Source organism: Ambystoma mexicanum, chromosome 1q, assembly GCF_040938575.1.
Source record: "Ambystoma mexicanum isolate Mex_15411 chromosome 1q, UKY_AmexF1_1, whole genome shotgun sequence".
Taxonomy (NCBI): domain Eukaryota; kingdom Metazoa; phylum Chordata; class Amphibia; order Caudata; family Ambystomatidae; genus Ambystoma; species Ambystoma mexicanum.
Genome location: NC_090922.1, coordinates 1,389,384,185 through 1,389,405,118, shown reverse-complemented (window position 1 = coordinate 1,389,405,118; position 20,934 = coordinate 1,389,384,185). Strand labels below are relative to the sequence as shown.

Sequence of the window (20,934 nt, the reverse complement as noted above, 5' to 3'; positions counted from 1 at the left end):
CTGTGCATTCTTCTTTTCCTCACCTTCCCCCAGAAACTCAGTGTCTCCAGAGCTCTGGTCCTCGCTATGCTGGGACTACTGCAACAGACTGTTCCTCAATCTTCCTAAATCCTCCCTTCGCCCCGCTTCAACTAATCCAGAATAGGACTGCAAGACTTAACAATGGCCTCAAGCCCAGGGACCGCATCTCTCCAGCCCTAAAATCTCTCCACTCATCAAGTTCAAGGCCCTCTGCATCATCCAAAAGGCTTTCTGGGGCCTGGAACCCCACTACATCCAACTCTCTCTCCGTACATTCCTCCCTGCTAGAGCCCTTCGATCTTCTAGTTCCAACTCTCTCAGATCAGACACTTTTCCAAGCAGAGAGTGGGGGTCGATCTCTCTCTTCCGCAGTTACCTCCCACTGGAATGGCCCCTCTCAGACTTCAGCCGGATATTCAGCCAGATCTTCTTAAGTTCCAGAACCTTCTCAAGACACTCTTTTTCTCTTCCTCCTTCCCTTTCCCCCTCCCCTCCTAATGTTGCCCTTTGCCTCTTGTTGACTGGCTGGCTGGTTCATTTAGATTCTTACAGGGCACCTCCCCCAGCACTTTCATGGCTGGGCAGGCATCCCATTGTGCACATCCAACCCCGTCCCTCCCACTTAACATGTGGACCATCTTCCCTTGCACTCTCTGCATTCCCCTGGCACTTGTCCATCTAACCCATGGGCATTTTTCGGCCTTTATTGACACTTCCCCCAGTTCCCTCTCCCCCATCGCTTTTTGTTACTGCAGTTGCATGATCCGAATGACACAACCTCTAGTAGGACCGTTTTTTTTGTTTTCTTCATCCCTGTTCCCACAGTCCCCCTTTTGTCTTGTTGTGCCTTGAAACACCTTTTGCTGTAGAGGTGCATTATAAATATCCAATAAATAAACAGGTGTCCTTGCAGAACCATCAAATTAGAGGGAATATAATGGCTTAAGGAAAACATAACTCATTGGGTCAGACACTTCAGAGGCTCAATTATAAACTTGGGAGCATATTTTGATCCAGCTTATGGGGGCCCCTGTAAATCCCTTTAGCATAAGAGAAGGGGGCCAGCCACTGAGGTCTCCCTCCGGACCCCAGTTCCATTCATTCTCTTTCAACGTTGGTGGTTGAAAAGCAAACCCCACCAGCCAGTCCTTGGGAATTGCTAAGTCTATTGCACAACAGTATATTCTTGGAATAATGTATTGCAGCCTGGGTATTGAATGAGAGAATGCCCCTCTACTCTCTTGATAACCACACTTTTAGAGTAGGCACCTATAAATGTGTGAAAGATTACTTACTGGTGAACTGGCACTTGCTGGATGAAATGCAGTTGGTTCCTTTCCTCGAATGTGTGTGGGGATTAATCAAAACCCCTAAATAAACTAAACCAATAGGGCCACGGAAAGCATGGCCTGCCAGTTTTCATTAAACAAAATAAGAAAAACGTTAACAAACTGGGCCTATTAATGCAGACTGTGGGGGTTTCTGCACGTAACAGGAGGATGTGCTAAGTGAAAAGCCTTACCTGTAATAACAAAAGGAAAAGCGGCCTTTTTAATTCACTGTGGTAGAAGAAATCCAAAGGCCCTTTTCACATGAAAATCAGGATTTTTAAACACTGACACCAAAACCGCTTTACATATGTGTTTGCACTATAAAGCAAGTCATGAGAAAAATGTACCCCTGCTAATATAAAGTTGTCAGGGAAAAGACATGGGGCCTCAATATGACCCAGGCGCTAAGTGTTTAACGGCACCGTAAAAGGCTGTACTTAGCATCTAATTACGAGGTCCCTTTGCGGGACCCGACCTTAACGGCTGGTTTTACCAGCCGTTAAAGTAGGGACCCGCAAAGGGACCTTGGTGCTAATTACGGTACCGCAATTTGCGGTACCGTAATTAGCGCCTTCCCCATTCCCATTGAGCCCTATGAGGCAAAAATGGGAATGGGGAAGGGCCATGGCTGCATGGGGAATTACCGCCCCACCAACCTCGGAATGGGGTGGTAATTCCCCATTCAGCCATGGCGGACTCCGGCATGGACCATGGTGCTAATAGCACCATGGTTTAGCGCCGGAGTCCTAATGAGGCCCATGGTGTGTGTTGACAAAAAGTAATGTATATTATGGTTTACATGCAAAATAGCGGCAAACATTTGAAAAGAAAAGCCCCCTTTGTTTCCAAAAGTTCCTGTAGGCCCGAGGCAGATCCTTTTGCTTGCTGTGGGGAAAATATCACAAAGGATTCCTCTGCTGAAAGCCTGGCTAGCATCCCAGCTGTTTCCAACTGCAATAAAATGTGGCTGCCAACAGGTGTTGAAAACAAACTTTCCCCAGACTTGGTGTCTCTGAAAGCTCATTTCTGTACAGAGCAAATGGTTTTAGCCGGTGCATGACTGGAATGTGGGCCAGGGATCTCAGTCTTGCAAAGGCCTCCCAAGTGTTTACGACCGGCAGCTACCAACTTCAAATAACAAAGAAACGAACAACAAAAAGCTGCATTGTTTACTTGGATTGTCTTGCTGCCTCGCGTTTTGTTACGTTGATATTTGGATTCCAGTTACCCGGTGTTTTAACCTGCTAGGGCTTGTCAAGCAGTTTCCAACTCCCGTCTCAGCTACGACCTTTACCCTTCCACTTACCTGTGTTCCTCTCCCTTCAGCCTTTTCCACTTTCACATACTACCTAGCCTTGTTTTCTCTTTTACCTCTTGTAAAATCCCATTTCTTATTTTCATTTATTTTATTCCTTGCCATACCTTTGGGACGCTTTGCTGAACTTTCAAGGACCTTCTTCCTGGACATCCGGTGACCACTCTGGACGCTCTCCTGATTTCACCTCTGGTCACCCATCCTTCACTTACCTTTGGGACGCTATGCAGAATATCGAAGGACTGCTTTGGAAACCCTTTTAGTTGTGCCCTCGTTCCGTCCGGGTCAGGTGCTTCAACACTGACTATTTGGGATTTTGAACTCACTTTGTGGATTTTGCTACACCTTTTCTCACCTTGCTGAATTCTGTGGTGCCAAGTAGGTTTTGGGACTTTTTCCTTCACGGAGCAGGTAAGAGTGGGAAGAAGAGGGTGGTGGTTGCCAAATATGGTATCCTTGACTACTGTACTGAACTGTTGTTATTGTTCTTTCCTCTAGCTCTGTTGCTGCTGCTCCTGCCATTGTCACTCAAGCCCCTGGTCTGTCAGGTGTACTATATTCCTGCAGACTGCGCTCTTGTGGGGAAAGTCTGGTTGCACGTAGCTCCAGACTAAGAGTGAATTGTGTAATATACATACCTGTCTAGGTTTTTACAGATTAAGGAGCCCTTTTTTTTACACACCTGTGGGACATGGATCTGGGACCGGATCCAGTGCAGGCGCTCATGCAAGCCTTATCAGCCTTGCGCACTGACATGGCATCCTCCCATACGACTTTACATCAATGTATGGACGTGTTACAGAGCTTTATACAACCGTTACCTCCTGATGAGGAATTTGGTGAGGCTGCAGCAGTCGCAACCCCTCCAGCACCCCAAGCTCAACCTCCCACTCCGACCCCATTGTGTTGCCTGGGCCTTTCCCTTTAGCTCGACCACAACGCTTCATGGGTGACCCGGAGGCCTACCGAACTTTTGTGGACCAACGCCGTCGGCACTTTCTTTGTCGTCCATTGGCATTTCCAGATGCCACGACTAAGGCTGCTTTTGTTCTGTCCCATTTGGGTAGGACGGCAGCCGCTTGGGCAAACCCTCTGTTAGAGGCAGATGAACCCGTTTTGTACGATTTTGATACCCTAATCCAAGCCATGAACGATGTGTTTGATATGCGACATAAGGCGCAGGCCTCTGATCTCGAGTTTATTGCCATCACTCAGGGTAAAGCAGACTTTAACCAGTTAGCGGCCGAGACCACGTGGCCAGAACGGAAAAAAGCAACCGTCTTCTACAAAGGACTTTCTGACAAACTCAAGGATGCTTTATCAGTGGTACCAGCAGTACCGTTTTTTTTTTTCGGAATTGGTGGACCTAGTCTTACAGGTTGACGCCAGGCACCGGCAGAGACGAGGAGCACGCTGGGTTCTGGATTTCTGCATCTCGGCCAAGTCAGAGGCTGGTACTTCTAGTTTGTCAGGAGAAGTGGAACCCATGAAAATAGGAGCTACCAGGGGTCTGTTACCCAAGGCAGAATGGGAGAGATGCATGATCAACAATCTCTGTTTCTATTATGGCCAAGCAGGTCATTACGTTCGCGTATGCCCCAAAAGACCAGCTAAAATGGCGGGAAATGCCAAGACTCGTCCTTAACTGAAGCCTGCAGGATGAGTCAGCTAATAGAGGTCTCAGGAGAAAATCATTTTGCCTCTCATATGTTCCTTTCTATGTGTTTTTCTGCCCCAGGTCCTGTGCCTTTTTCCAGCCTCGTCATGATCGATTCTGGTGCTAGTGGAAATTATATGGATGTACAGTTGGCTAGTCACCATGGGTTGCTTACTTCTACCAAAGAGATACCTGAGGAAGTACATGCCGTAGATGGTTCCCTTCTGATTTCAGGACAAGTAACAGAACAGACCGGACCTCTTTGGATTTCAACTCCAGAAGGCCATTACGTTTGATCTCATTTCAGCTCCTCAGTTCGGGATTATACTTGGCCTATCTTGGTTACAGACCCATAATCCTGTTATTGATTGGATCCAGCAAACAGTCCGCTTCTCCTCTGTGTTGTGCAGTCAGCAATGCCTTGGTTCTCAGGATGTCTCGGAATTGTCGTATTGCTTGGCAATGGTTGCTAACGTTTCCTCGGTTAGTGCCATCCTACAAAACCCCACTTCAGAATTACCTTCAGTATACAGAGAATATATCGATGTTTTTGACAAAGGACTTTCTGAAAAACTTCCTCCACATCAGAGTTATGACTGCCTCATTGATTTGGTCCCTGGGGCAGTCATTCCATATGGTCTTGTTTACTCCTTAACGCAAAAAGAGGCGGACCATCTACGAGAGTATGTAGATAAAGCTCTATGTCTGGCGCATAGCCGGCCATCTTGCTCCCCTGCAGCATCCCCGATTTTCTTTGTACCTAAGAAAGAGGGGGACCTACGCCCTTGTGTGGCCTACAGGTCTCTTAATAAAATGACTGTTAAGAACCAGTATCCACTGCCTCTGATATCTGAACTACTTGACAAGTTGACCTTGTCCACCATTTTCACCAAGCTAGATTTAAGAGGGGCGTACAATCTGGTGAGGATGAGAAGTAGGGACGAGTGGAAGACTGCCTTTAAGACCAAGTTTGGTCTATATGAGTACTGTGTAATGCCCTTTGGGCTTTGTAATGCCCCAGCCACTTTCCAACATTTCGTCAATGATATATTCAGAGATATGTTGGATTGTTATGTTGTAATATATCTTGAGGATATTTTGATTTTTTCCAATACTTTGCACCAACACATCCAGCATGTCTGCTCTGTTCTACAACGTCTCCGGGAACACTCCTTATATGCAAAGCTGGAGAAATGTGTTTTTCATGCATCCTCAGTCGAATTTTTGGGGTTCCAAATATCTGCGAAAGGGGTGCATATGTGTGCTTCCAAAGTCCAGGCTGTGCTAGACTGGCCTGTTCCGACTTCTGTGAAAACGATGCAGTCCTTCCTGGGCTTTGCAAACTTTTATCTCAGGTTCATAGTCTCGTTTTCCGAGATTGTGGCCCCCCCTTACGTGTCTTACCAGCCCTAATATTCAATTTCTTTGGGATTCTGATGTGCAATTGGCTTTCCAGGCCTTGAAGGAGGCTTTTACTACGGCTCCTGTTTTGCAGCACCCCAACCTGTCTCACCCCTTTATCGTGGAGGCTGATGCCTCCGCCATTGCAGTAGTGGCTTTCCTTTCACAAATCTGTTCCCCTACACAGCAGATGTGCCCAGTTGCATTCTACTCCTGGAAATTGTCATCTGCTGAACGCAATCATACAATAATGGACAGAGAATTCTTGGCCGTTCGAGATGCGTTTAAAGAGAGGAGACATCACCTTTTGGGGGCAAGACACCCGGTAACGGTGTATACTGACCATAGAAATTTACAAGCCCCGTCCCATGCAAAATGTACCAATGTCCGACAAATACGTTGGCACCTCTTCATCACGATGTTCGACTTCATGGTAACTTACCGTCCTGGCCCTCTACACGGAAAAGTGGACGCTTTATCCTGGATTGGTACAGATTGTGACACTCAAAAAGCAGTGACACAGATTTTAGCGTCTGGCTCTGTGTATGTTCGGCTTCTCCGTCTCTTATGGACCTGGTCCGGCAGTGGGCCAAAGATCATGTTTCCTCTCTTGAGGGGTTGGGTGCTACACTTGTTTCAGGTCTTCCTTATGTTCATGGTCGGTTATTTCTTCCGGACAATAGAACCAGGAAAATGGCTCTCGAATGGTCGCATGATTCCAAGTTGGTGGCACATCCAGGTTGGACTAAAACATATGAACTATTACATTGGTGGTGTTGGTGGCCTGGAATGAAGGAGACCGATCTGTACGTCTCCATGTGTGCCATCTGTACCCAGTGCAAGCGCCAACCAGGGAAACCTGTAGGTCTCCTGATGAAAATGCCCTTACCTCCACACCCGTGGTACATGGTTACTCTTGATTTTGTAGTTGACCTCCCGGTGGTCCAGGGTATGTCAGCCATACTTGTGGTAGTTGACAAATTTACCAAAATGGCCCGATTTATACCGTGTTCGGTCTCCCAACCACCCCCGTTGGCCTCCCTGTTCTTTGACAATGTTGTTCGTTTTTATGGGCCTCCCTCAGTGGTGATATCCGACCGAGGGTCACAGTTTACATCGCGCTTTTGGCACGCTCTAACCAATGCATTGGGCATCGATGCTCGTCTTTCCTATGCTTATCACCCGCAAACGGATGGACAAACCGAGCGTACTAACGCCAAGATGGAACAGTACCTCCGCTGCATATGCCTACAACATCAGTCGAATTGGTTATCTGTTTTGGAGGCTGCCAAGTTTACATTCGTCGGTAGGTTGTTCCCCGTTCTATGCTCTCTACGGCCTACACCCAAGAATCCTTCCATCTCTCCTCCCTTCTTTAGACCAGGTTCCTGCTGCTAAGAATGCAAGAGATTCACTAATTGCCATTCGTAACTCTGTTCTTTGCCGTCTTCAGGTTGCTCAGCTACAAACAAAGGAACAGGCGGACAAACATCGCTCGCCGGCCCCTTTGTACACTCAGGGGGGTCAAGTGTGGTTGTCTACTAAAAACCTCACCATTAGGGGTTATGAAGTCTTGCAATGCCTTAATCCTTCTGTTGTACGCTTGCGTATCCCTCCTCATTGGCGTGTACACCCGGTCTTTCATGTCTCCCTGCTCCGTTCTTTTGTGCCTGGTACCCCACTCCCTACTGTCCCAGCTCCACTCTCGGTGCATGGGGAGGACGAATATGACATACACGCTATCCTGGACACCCGAGTACATCATGGGATACGCTCCTATTTGATTGATTGGAAGGGATACGGCCCTGAGGACAGAAAGTGGGAACTGGCCTCCAATCTGCACGCTCCCCGGCATTTACGTACCTTCTGGCGTGGGCGCCTGCGGGGTGGCGGTACTCTTTGCAGGGGGGGTACTGGCATGCCCCAGCACCATGGGCGGCGGCAACAGCGTCTAGGCACCCCTTATGTCACCTGGAAAGTGCCCTGGCATCTTGGCCAACACCGCAGGTTCGGCGGTCCTGTTCGGACTACAATTCCCAGCATTCTGTGTCAGTAATGTTTTTGGGCACTATGGTCATGTGAGGAGCATGTAACGTGTTTCTGAGTCCGCAAGCTAGTAGACTATTAGCAGTCAACTTAACCGCGGCTCGGGTGCTCCTTAACTGTGCATCTGGTGCCTGTTTTGCACTATCCGTCCTGATTCCTGTTTCTGATCCCTTGCCTGTTATCACAGACTATTCTCTTGGATTACCCCTTAGTTTTTGGTGCCCGGCTCCTTCGGATTGATTCCCCGGTTCCCGACGCTGCATTGTTTACTTGGATTGTCTTGCTGCCTCGCGCTTTGTTACGTTGAAATTTGGATTCCAGTTACCCGGTGTTTAAAACCGCCAGGGCTTGTCAAGCAGTTTCGACTCCCGTCTCAGCTACGACTATTACCCTTCCACTTACCTGTGTTCCTCTCCCTTCAGCCTTTTCCACTTTCACATACTACCTAGCCTTGCTTTCTCTTTTACCCCTTGCAAAATCCCATTTCTTATTTTCATTTATTTTATTCCTTGCCATACCTTTGGGACGCTTTGATGAACTTTCAAGGACCTTCTTCCTGGACATCCAGTGACCACTCTGGACGTTCTCCTGATTTCACCTCTGGTCACCCATCCTTCACTTACCTTTGGGACGCTATGCAGAATATCGAAGGACTGCTTTGGAAACCCTTTTGGATTGCGCCCTCGTGCCGCCCGGGTCAGGTACTTCAACACTGACTATATGGGATTTTGAACTCACTGTGTGGATTTTGCTACACCTTTTCTCACCTTGCTGAATTTTGTGGTGCCAAGTAGGTTTTGGGTCTTTTTCCTTCACAGAGCAGGTGAGAGTGGGAAGAAGAGGGTGGTGGCTGCCAAGGTTGGTATCCTTGACTACTGTACTGAACTGTTGTTATTGTTCTTTCCTCTAGCTCAGTTGCTGCTGCTCCTGCCTTTTCACTCAAGCCCCTGGTCTGTCAGGTGTACTATATTCCTGCAGACTGCGCTCTTGTGGGGAAAGTCTGGTTGCACTTAGCTCCAGACTAAGAGTGAATTGTGTAATATACATACCTGTCTAGGTTTTGACAGGGGGGTCTGAAAAACCAACATTCTTAAATCATCTCAATTATTAAGTCTGACTTTCCCAACGCAGACCAAAGTAGAGGGGGTCAGAAAAACCCACTGCTACATCACCCTGTGTTTTTGTACTGCTAGCCTTTTAAGCGCGCAGGAAAACCAAAATTGTACAGCCTTACAAATGTAAAGTGATTTTATTAAGGGACCAGTGTTGATGATCATTTGTTTTGAAATGTGTATAACGTCAAATATTGTGATCGAGTTTTCCCAACCATATAGTGTGAGTTAATTATGTACAGAGAGGTTTATTGTGTTGTGCCACAGATAAAGTGGTGTGTGACATTTTAGTGCGATTTTCTATCATCCAAATAAATACAAATATATTTCCTGTATACCGGCCTGGTTCTTGGCTCATTGGTAGCTCAGGGGAGGGGGATCCAAGGGATATGATATGCATTAGAAATAGTGCTGCATAAACAACTGGCATTAAACTGTTTATTGTGTGACACCTAGATTGGGGAGGAAAGGAACTCCCTGTGTTGAGGGAGGCCTCTCAATAAACTGTTAGAAGTGGCCATGGCCCAATTTGGGGAAGAATCCTGATTGATGTTAACTTGCGATATCATTTGGACCAGATCCACTATTGCTCAGAGAGATCCTTGAACTTGTGTGTTATAAAACAGACTTCCCTCACTCTGGGGAAAGTTATCCCTTTCACACTGAAAAGTGGCTTTTCATGGCTGAAGTCAATTTTCAATGCAGTCTCCTTACCATACAGCATATTAGAAACTCTTGAAGCCCAAAATTCAGCCTAAAGTCCTCTTTGGTGAGGCTGAAATCTGCAAAGAGTCAGGACCCCTGGAATGGAAAAGCTCAGGTGTGCAGATATCCCAGGTTTGACCAACACAGCAGAACTGCTAAATATTCCTGCTAGTTCAGATGTATAGTGGAAGGGTAGGACCTCTTAAAATGGCCCCACTGGAACTGAATATTTTTATAATTTATTATTTAAAATGATATAGTTTAGTTATAAACTTTTCATTTATACAATTTTCAAGTATAAGCATTCAATTAAATATTTGTACAAACTATTTACAAGAAGGAACATAAAATAAAGGTTAAAAACCACTATTCATAGTTATTGATTATTTCTACTGAACAAAATGGCTCACTTGTGTTGGTTTTCAAATTATTCTATTGTCCAGTTCTAGTATATTGTGAAGGAATTGAACAATTGTGAAAATACGTTTATTAGCTTTTCCGTCCATTAGCATTGAACATCTGGTTTTGGCATCCATATACTGCGATGACATTTCAAAGAAAGCACCAAAACAGGCTCTCTTTTGAGTAAGTGCTGGGAATACCATTGTGAGATGGTATAACGTTTCTGGTGTCTCATGATCTTGACAGAACCGGCAGTGCTGTTCCGTGGGGGGTATCAATCTGGACATGACCAATTTAGATCCTGTCAGTATGGTATTAAGACGAATTTTCATATAAGTTGTTAGAATCTTGTAGCCTGGAAATGTTCACAGATATTTGAGTAGTTCGTTAATGGCCCATATGTCAGTGGGGCATTGAAGATTCATACGATACATTTCTTTCTTCTTGTAGGTCTTTATCCAGTCATTCTGCATAAGTTTTCTTTTGCATGTTGTGGTCGTAAAGTTAGCATTTCAACAGAGATGTCCTCATTTGCATGTTGTCGTATTAGTTCACCTTTCCAGGCTTGTAGGACGGAATTGTTCATGGTGTTCGGGTGAAATCTCAGGATTTGCATAGCCGGTGTTTTCTCATCAGACAACATTTTGCGAAGTATATCTAATTGCTTCCATAGAATGATTAGGCTAGTGACTGGAACTGTATATAGATGCCTACTTGGATGGAGTTCCAAGCAGCAATCAATGCTAGTAATTATGCGACATTCAAGCTCACTACACAGTAGTGTGATCTTTTATGGACTTTTATGGACCACTGCTATGGACCACTGCTGCCTTGGTGCTGCTAGCTAGGCAGAACATTTTATTACTGTACATTTTGAACCCATCAACAGCAGCATTCCTTCAGGGTTCACCAGTCACGGTTCTCCAATCTCCAATGCTCATGGGGGCATTGGCGTCATTATTTCTAAGTGATATAAATGAAGGCCTTGATAAATAGAATAATTGCCTTTGGCCCGGATCCGATTGCACTTGACTTGTTTAGAGCAGACATGGAAGGTCCTTTCGGCTGCTGTTCTTCTGGACACCTTGAATGCTTTCCTTAGATAACGGATGATATCACCAAGAAGCTTATATCACCCTTATTCATAAAATGTGAGACTACCACCCGACTACCGTTTGAACACAATAAGCTGTTTGGTAAACTTCTTTTGGGAAGGATTCCTTCCCCGTGGGCAGGGATAACATTACACCAGCTCTGGGATGCATTATGAAGAAGATGGATATGATTGAGCAATGTTTTCCAATTGGCCCTGTGTATTTCTAAAAAGAGTGTCATGATCTGTCTTTTGTAGATCGAAAAGTGGCTTTTACCTGCCTTGATAGAAATACATTATGGGCCTCTTTAGAGGCTCTTGGAATGGATTAATGGATTCGTGCCATGCTTCTAAAACTACATCAAGGCATGAAAAAAAGACTTTTGAGCAGTGATCGAAGTGAGCGGGAACGGTCATGAGCCGTGTTCCACTAGTTTTATTTTTTTCAGTTTACCATTCCTATACCTTTTACAACCATAGTCAACATTCTATACAGATGATCTGTCCATTCATGTCCTTGTGCAAGTGTAAAGTTTGAATAGGATCCTTAGTTACTAGTCACTTAGACTAATGCAATGCCCAGCCTGCAACACCTTGTCACATGTTGCACTATGCTTCCTCCTACCCAATCCCCTGCCAAGACCACTACTTTTTTTTGGTACACTTCTACCACTACTTTTGAGCTAGAAGAGCCTCCAGGGAATCACAGCTGCAAAGTTACAAAGCTTATGCAATTTGATTAATAATTTATGTGATGTATAGGTTGTATGAGAATAAGTGAGACACAGGAATGCAATGGTGTTGATCAGGTGTTGCATTGAAAATCTGCCGCATCCTGAGGACCTGGACTCATGATTTCAATACTGCAAGCAGTGATCGCTTGCATGAATGTTCCTGTTATTTCTATGTTTCTACACAGGCAATGGGTCTTGGCTTAGATGTGTTCAACCATGGGGTGAAATTCTTGATGAAGTGAATTGGCAAGACATTGCAGACCTCCAGGATGCACAGCCTCAATGTGGCATATACAGCTACATACGTAACGCACACAGGTGACGCATACATGTTACTTGTGTTACCCGATCTGTACGTCTCCATGTGTGCCATCTGTACCCAGTGCAAGTGCCAACCAGGGAAACCTGTAGGTCTCCTGATGAAAATGCCCTTACCTCCACACCCGTGGTACATGCTTACTCTTGATTTTGTAGTTGACCTCCCGGTGGTCCAGGGTATGTCAGCCATACTTGTGGTAGTTGACAAATTTACCAAAATGGCCCGATTTATACCGTGTTCGGTCTCCCAACCACCCCCCTGTTGGCCTCCCTGTTCTTTGACAATATTGTTTGGTTTTTTGGGCCTCCCACAGTGGTGATATCCGACCGAGGGTCACAGTTTACATCGCGCTTTTGGCACGCTCTAACCAATGCATTGGGCATCAATGCTCGTCTTTCCTATGCTTATCACCCGCAAACGGATGGACAAACCGAGCGTACTAACGCCACGATGGAACAGTACCTCCGCTGCATATGCCTACAACATCAGTCGAATTGGTTATCTGTTTTGGAGGCTGCCGAGTTTACATTCGTCGGTAGGTTGTTCCCCGTTCTATGCTCTCTACGGCCTACACCCAAGAATCCTTCCATCTCTCCTCCCTTCTTTAGACCAGGTTCCTGCTGCTAAGAATGCGAGAGATTCACTAATTGCCATTCGTAACTCTGTTCTTTGCCGTCTTCAGGTTGCTCAGCTACAAACAAAGGAACAGGCGGACAAACATCACTCGCCGGCCCCTTTGTACACTCAGGGGGGTCAAGTGTGGTCGTCTACTAAACACCTCACCATTAGGGGTTATGAAGTCTTGCAATGCCTTAATCCTTCTGTTGTACGCTTGCGTATCCCTACTCATTGGCGTGTACACCCGGTCTTTCATGTCTCCCTGCTCCGTCCTTTTGTGCCTGGTACCCCGCTCCCGACTGTCCCAGCTCCACTCTCGGTGCATGGGGAGGACGAATATGACATGCACGCTATCCTGGACACCCGAGTACATCATGGGATACGCTCCTATTTGATTGATTGGAAGGGATACGGCCCTGAGGACAGAAAGTGGGAACCGGCCTCCAATCTGCATGCTCCCCGGCATTTACGTACCTTCTGGCGTGGGCGCCTGCGGGGTGGCGGTACTATTTGCAGGGGGGGTAATGGCATGCCCCAGCCCCATGGGCGGCGGCAACAGCGTCTAGGCACCCCTTATGTCACCTGGAAAGTGCCCTGGCATCTTGGCCAACACTGCAGGTTCGGCGGTCCTGTTCGGACTACAATTCCCAGCATTCTGTGTCAGTAATGTTTTTGGGCACTATGGTCATGTGAGGAGCATGTTACGTGTTTCTGAGTCCGCAAGCTAGTAGACTATTAGTAGTCAATTTAACCGCGGCTCGGGTGCTCCTTAACTGTGCATCTGGTGCCTGTTTTGCACTATCCGTCCTGATTCCTGTTTCTGATCCCTTGCCTGTTATCACAGACTATTCTCTTGGATTACCCCTTAGTTTTTGGTGCCCGGCTCATTCGGATTGATTCCCCGGTTCCCGACGCTGGATTGTTTACTTGGATTGTCTTGCTGCCTCGCGTTTTGTTACGTTGAAATTTGCATTCCAGTTACCCGGTGTTTAAAACCGCTAGGGCTTGTCAAGCAGTTTCCGACTCCCGTCTCAGCTACGACCATTACCCTTCCACTTACCTGTGTTCCTCTCCCTTCAGCCTTTTCCACTTTCACATACTACCTAGCCTTGCTTTCTCTTTTACCCCTTGCAAAATCCCATTTCTTATTTTCATTTATTTTATTCCTTGCCATACCTTTGGGACGCTTTGATGAACTTTCAAGGACCTTCTTCCTGGACATCCAGTGACCACTCTGGACGTTCTCCTGATTTCACCTCTGGTCACCCATCCTTCACTTACCTTTGGGACGCTATGCAGAATATCGAAGGACTGCTTTGGAAACCCTTTTGGATTGCGCCCTCGTGCCGCCCGGGTCAGGTACTTCAACACTGACTATTTGGGATTTTGAACTCACTGTGTGGATTTTGCTACACCTTTTCTCACCTTGCTGAATTTTGTGGTGCCAAGTAGGTTTTGGGTCTTTTTCCTTCACAGAGCAGGTGAGAGTGGGAAGAAGAGGGTGGTGGCTGCCAAGGTTGGTATCCTTGACTACTGTACTGAACTGTTGTTATTGTTCTTTCCTCTAGCTCAGTTGCTGCTGCTCCTGCCTTTTCACTCAAGCCCCTGGTCTGTCAGGTGTACTATATTCCTGCAGACTGCGCTCTTGTGGGGAAAGTCTGGTTGCACTTAGCTCAGACTAAGAGTGAATTGTGTAATATACATACCTGTCTAGGTTTTGACAGGGGGGTCTGAAAAACCAACATTCTTAAATCATCTCAATTATTAAGTCTGACTTTCCCAACGCAGACCAAAGTAGAGGGGGTCAGAAAAACCCACTGCTACATCACCCTGTGTTTTTGTACTGCTAGCCTTTTAAGCGCGCAGGAAAACCGAAATTGTACAGCCTTACAAATGTAAAGTGATTTTATTCAGGGACCAGTGTTGATGATCATTTGTTTTGAAATGTGTATAACGTCAAATATTGTGATCGAGTTTTCCCAACCATATAGTGTGAGTTAATTATGTACAGAGAGGTTTATTGTGTTGTGCCACAGATAAAGTGGTGTGTGACATTTTAGTGCGATTTTCTATCATCCAAATAAATACAAATATATTTCCTGTATACCGGCCTGGTTCTTGGCTCATTGGTAGCTCAGGGGGAGGGGGGATCCAAGGGATATGATATGCATTAGAAATAGTGCTGCATAAACAACTGGCATTAAACTGTTTATTGTGTGACACCTAGATTGGGGAGGAAAGGAACTCCCTGTGTTGAGGGTGGCCTTTCAATAAACTGTTAGAAGTGGCCATGGCCCAATTTGGGGAAGAATCCTGATTGATGTTAACTTGCGATATCATTTGGACCAGATCCACTATTGCTCAGAGAGATCCTTGAACTTGTGTGTTATAAAACAGACTTCCATCACTCTGGGGAAAGTTATCCCTTTCACACTGAAAAGTGGCTTTTCATGGCTGGAGTCAATTTTCAATGCAGTCTCCTTACCATACAGCATATTAGAAACTCTTGAAGCCCAAAATTCAGCCTAAAGTCCTCTTTGGTGAGGCTGAAATCTGCAAAGAGTCAGGACCCCTGGAATGGAAAAGCTCAGGTGTGCAGATATCGCAGGTTTGACCAACACAGCAGAACTGCTAGATATTCCTGCTAGTTCAGATGTATAGTGGAAGGGTAGGACCTCTTAAAATGGCCCCACTGGAACTGAATATTTTTATAATTTATTATTTAAAATGATATAGTTTAGTTATAAACTTTTCATTTATACAATTTTCAAGTATAAGCATTCAATTAAATATTTGTACAAACTATTTACAAGAAGGAAAATAAAAAAAGGTTAAAAACCACAATTAATAGTTATTGATTATTTCTACTGAACAAAATGGCTCACTTGTGTTGGTTTTCAAATTATTCTATTGTCCAGTTCTAGTATATTGTGAAGGAATTGAACAATTGTGAAAATAAGTTTATTAGCTTTTCCGTTCATTAGCATTGAACATCTGGTTTTGGCATCCATATACTGCGATGACATTTCAAAGAAAGCACCAAAACAGGCTCTCTTTTGAGTAAGTGCTGGGCATACCATTGTGAGATGGTATAACGTTTCTGGTGTCTCATGATCTTGACAGAACCGGCAGTGCTGTTCCGTGGGGGGTATCAATCTGGACATGACCAATTTAGATCGTGTCAGTATGATATTAAGACGAATTTTCATATAAGTTGTTAGAATCTTGTAGCCTGGAAATGTTCACAGATATTTGAGTAGTTCGTTAATGGCCCATATGTCAGTGGGGCATTGAAGATTCATACGATACATTTTTTTCTTCTTGTAGGTCTTTATCCAGTCATTCTGCATAAGTTTTCTTTTGCATGTTGTGGCCGTAAAGTTAGCATTTCAACAGAGATGTCCTCATTTGCACGTTGTCGTATTAGTTCATCTTTCCAGGCTTGTAGGACGGAATTGTTCATGACGTTCGGGTGAAATCTCAGGATTTGCATAGCTGGTGTTTTCTCATCAGACAATATTTTACGAAGTATATCTAATTGCTTCCATAGAACGATTAGGCTAGTGACTGGAACTGTATATAGATGCCTACTTGGATGGAGTTCCAAGCAGCAATCAATGCTAGTAATTATGCGACATTCAAGCTCACTACACAGTAGTGTGATCTTTTATGGACTTTTATGGACCACTGCTATGGACCACTGCTGCCTTGGTGCTGCTAGCTAGGCAGAACATTTTATTTCTGTACATTTTGAACCCATCAACAGCAGCATTCCTTCCAGGGTTCACCAGTCACGGTTCTCCAATCTCCAATGCTCAATGGGGCATTGGCGTCATTATTTCTAAGTGATATAAATGAAGGCCTTGCCTTTGGCCCGGATCTGATTGCACTTGACTTGTTCAGAGCTGACATGGAAAGTCCTTTCGGCTGCTGTTCTTCTGAACACCTTGAATGCTGTCCTTAGATAACGGATGATATCACCAAGAAGCTTGTATCACCCTTATTCATGAAATGTGAGACTACCACCCGACTACCGTTTGAACACAATAAGCTGTTTGGGAAACTTCTTTTGGGAAGGATTCCTTCCCCGTGGGCAGGGATAACATTACACCAGCTCTGGGATGCATTATGAAGAAGGTGGATATGATTGAGCAATGTTTTCCAATTGGCCCTGTGTATTTCTAAAAAGAGTGTCATGATCTGTCTTTTGTAGACCGAAAAGTGGCTTTTACCTGCCTTGATAGAAATACATTATGGCCCTCTTTAGAGGCTCTTGGAATGGATTAATGGATTCTTGCCATGCTTCTAAAACTGTATCAAGGCATGAAAAAAAGACTTTTGAGCAGTGATCGAAGTGAGCGGGAACGGTCGGGAGCCGTGTTCCATTAGTTTTATTTTTTTCAGTTTACCATTCCTATACCTTTTACAACCATAGTCAACATTCTATACAGATGATCTGTCCATTCATGTCCTTGTGCAAGTGTAAAGTTTGAATAGGATCCTTAGTTACTAGTCACTTAGACTAATGCAATGCCCAGCCTGCAACACCTTGTCACATGTTGCACTATGCTTCCACCTACCCAATCCCCTGCCAAGACCACTACTTTTGTTGGTACACTTCTACCACTGCTTTTGAGCTAGAAGAACCTCCAGGGAATCACAGCTGCAAAGTTACAAAGCTTATGCAATTTGATTAATAATTTATGTGATGTTTAGGTTGTATGAGAATAAGTGAGACACAGGAATGCAATGGTGTTGATCAGGTGTTGCATTGAAAATCGGCCGCAACCTGAGGACCTGGACTCATGATTTCAATACTGCAAGCAGTGATCGCTTGCATGAATGTTCCTGTTATTTCTATGTTTCTACACAGGCAATGTGTCTTGGCTTAGATGTGTTCAACCATGGGGTGAAATTCTTGGTGCAGTGAATTTGGCAAGACATTGCAGACCTCCAGGATGCACAGCCTCAATGTGGCATATACAGCTACATACGTAACGCACACAGGTGACGCATACATGTTACTTGTATTAGTGAGACCTTTATGCCTGGCCATACACACCAGGGCAACCACACAATTCAGGTGGATCACTGCATTGCAACTGAAGATGCGGTCTATATCCAATAAAAGATGCAAGCATAATGCATTGTACCAGCCACATGGGTCATCCATCAGATTGGGCATGACACCCATCATTTATAAGCTAGTACCTATGGTCTCCACAGGTGTGGGTAAATTGCTGAAGCACTGTGTTATGTGACTTCATACCGTTGCCTGGCATCTGTGGCCATCATGTTCTCAGCTGCCATAGAAGTGGCATATTATACAGTTACTACAACAATGTGGCCTGAGATCTGAATGTTTGGTCTCACCATTCCATTGTGTCTCTATCTCCCAGTATTTCCTTCACCTCTTCTCGGCACATGTCTTGGTGTTTGGGGTACTGGCCCATGCAGTAGAGTATCCAAGAGATCCCACTGGCTGTCGTGTCGTGGCCCTCAAACATGAAGGTGTCTACTTCTGCCCGCAGGTCCTCATCCGAGAGGCCCTGGCCACTTTCATCCTATCAAGACAGAAGCGTTTAAAAAAATAAATCACATCCGGTCACATGTGTGCGGAACAGTGATTACACAATGACAGTTCAGAAGGACAAGTCAATTCATTATCAACTTGATGGGAGCTAAGAACACGCATTTACACAGCAATTCGTTGTGACCATTGTATGGCAAAACTAAATATTGAGTTCATGTATACAGAAAAAACCTATATTTTAAACAAAAAAGGGATGTCCTAACAAAGAAGGGATCTAGGAAGTCTTAAAATGAATATAACATTTCTTCCTCGGTTACATATTTCACGAATACACTTTACAACCTCGTATAATATATATTCTGTCCATACTTAATTCAGAAGCACCAAAAAAAGATTGAGAAAGTGGGCATCTCTGATGTTATGCATGAAAGGGTCAGAATTAACAGTTTATTTCCAGTGTCAAAAATGTACAGTTCTGATCAGAGCCACTACTGTACACTATCAATTAGCACCATCAATACAAGGGTGGAAATCGATAGTAACAATGAAAGACAATTTGCAGGAAGTCGCAGTCCTGTAAAACTGCCAAACGTATTTCAAAAATACCACTACCGAACCACTGTACTTGCGCCCATTTTTTCAATGGACAGATTTTGAAAAATATGGTGGATGGTAATCATAACTATTGCAAACGCTATTTCGCCCAATAAAAATACCATACCGTGATGTGTGTCTAATGATGCTTGGAAGTCATGTCTTTGAAAGGGAGCTCTACCAATCAGTCCCCACTTTCCTATTGCTCCGTGCTGAAAGGATAGAGCATATCTTGCCCGGGCTAAGCATACTGACACACCAGCAACTACCAAGTACTTTGCCATCATGACAGCCAGAGTCACATGTACATTCCTGACAAAAACTGTCCAAAGAGGCCCACAAGTAAGTTAGCATGCTGAAGCAGGCCTTTTTAAGAAAAGAAAAAGTTGAAAACCTTCGAAAACCGATGAATTTAATTAGAATGTGTATAAAAGCGCAAATGTATACAAGAATACACAATACACCAAATGTGACGAAACTGACAAAAAGAATACAAATTCAAATAGATACGAATGCATTGTATATTATACATAAAATCAATTCACATGTGTTTTATGATGATTGCACAGACGTGTCAATAAAAAACATAACATGTCAGAATGCAAATATTGTACACAACCCGGTAGCTGACAGTTGAAATCAATCAAAGGGCACACGTCATGTAGTATAGAAAAAGGAACAATCTGTGTGTCGACCCATATATAGGGGGTTCGGCTATGTGGGTCTGTAGTGTCTGTCTGGCCCAGCCTTCTTCAGGACAGAAGGAATTTTTCTTGGCAGGGGTGTTCTTTGGGACATTCTGTGGCAATGTTCAACATTTATCATCTTCTGGTCCCAAGTGTTCGAAACTGATGCACCATCTAAATGAACAGGTTGGTAGCTTCAGGGTGTGCAGCAATGCCCATGCAGTGGGTCACTATAATGTTGGTGTGTTGGAGATAAAATAGTCCATATGAGACTGTATTTTTGTTCCCATGACGAATACATGTGAGTGTTTTCGGTTATCCTGACTCAACGCTGGCCCTTTCCATGTTGTATACTGACAAAAAAAAAAAAATTCAGCCATAGGCCGCACTTAACATTGGCTACCCATGATCCAAATGATAAGTAACTGTATCTCCTCAAAACCTGGTGACAGGTAGATTGATAAAGACACAGCTACAGCCGGCGTAACACAGAAGACTTTGGGCGCTGCTGTTTTATCAGGCAAAAGCCCATTTGATGAATTTTTAGCCAGCTGACTTTCCAAAGACCCAGTGACACTTGCAACTGTCAGAGGTTTGTGTTTCACTGTCTTGAGTTTGGATCCCATAACACTATGTTCGATCCAGCCCTCAAGGCTCCCTTTGTGCTTTGGAGTAAAGTCTTGACACCTTCCCAAATGAGCAGGCTATGCCCCCAGGAGGCCGGGTGGGACCCACTGCTTCAAAGAAAGCACCGTAAGCCAGGGGACAAGCCCTAAACATAAAAGTGGGGGGACTCATCAGCAAACGCAATGGGATGTGACGTCACCAGAAATTCGCATATCAAGGTGAAATATGCACATTTCATTAAGTTGGCTTTGCCTAATCACCCAAATTGCACAGAACGAATGGCATTTGCCTTTCATAAAATCAACATACACACACAAAACCAAGAGAGGATATTGAAAACATTAAAAGGTGTGCATGTTTTAAACTCCAAGAAACCAATACAAATGTTTTCACCTTTAGTTGTTTGTTATTTTTCAACAGGTTATATAGTGCAGTGGTGCCTGCAAACCTGACGACTGCGGATCGATCCAGAGGTCGGCTTTAATTCATAAATTCAAAGAGGACATTCAATGTTTCTTATTTTAGCTGGTGCGGATTGAATCCACCCTCTGAAAAAAGTGGGTGGACTCCATCCATCCGTATATACTCTCGGCTGTAAGCACAATAGGAATATTAAAACAGGGGTTATTAACAGGAGCCACTTTTATATAAGGCAAATAGTAGAGATGCCCTTAAGTAGTTGAGAAGAGTTGTCCCCAGGAGAGGTGTTCCACCATATTGAATAACCTAGTCCACGCAGA

At 44.6% G+C, this 20,934-nt stretch overlaps 1 protein-coding gene across 1 annotated transcript in view; it reads right to left on the bottom strand.

Annotated features, from left to right (window-relative positions):
- LOC138547938 (cytochrome P450 4B1-like) overlaps positions 1 to 20,934 on the bottom strand; it is a 183,133-nt gene that overhangs the window by 57,931 nt on the left and 104,268 nt on the right. Inside the window, exon 8 of the mRNA XM_069642246.1 lies at positions 18,128 to 18,318. Within this exon, the coding sequence (XP_069498347.1) occupies positions 18,128 to 18,318 (191 nt within the window). The remainder of the gene's footprint in view (positions 1 to 18,127; positions 18,319 to 20,934) is intronic.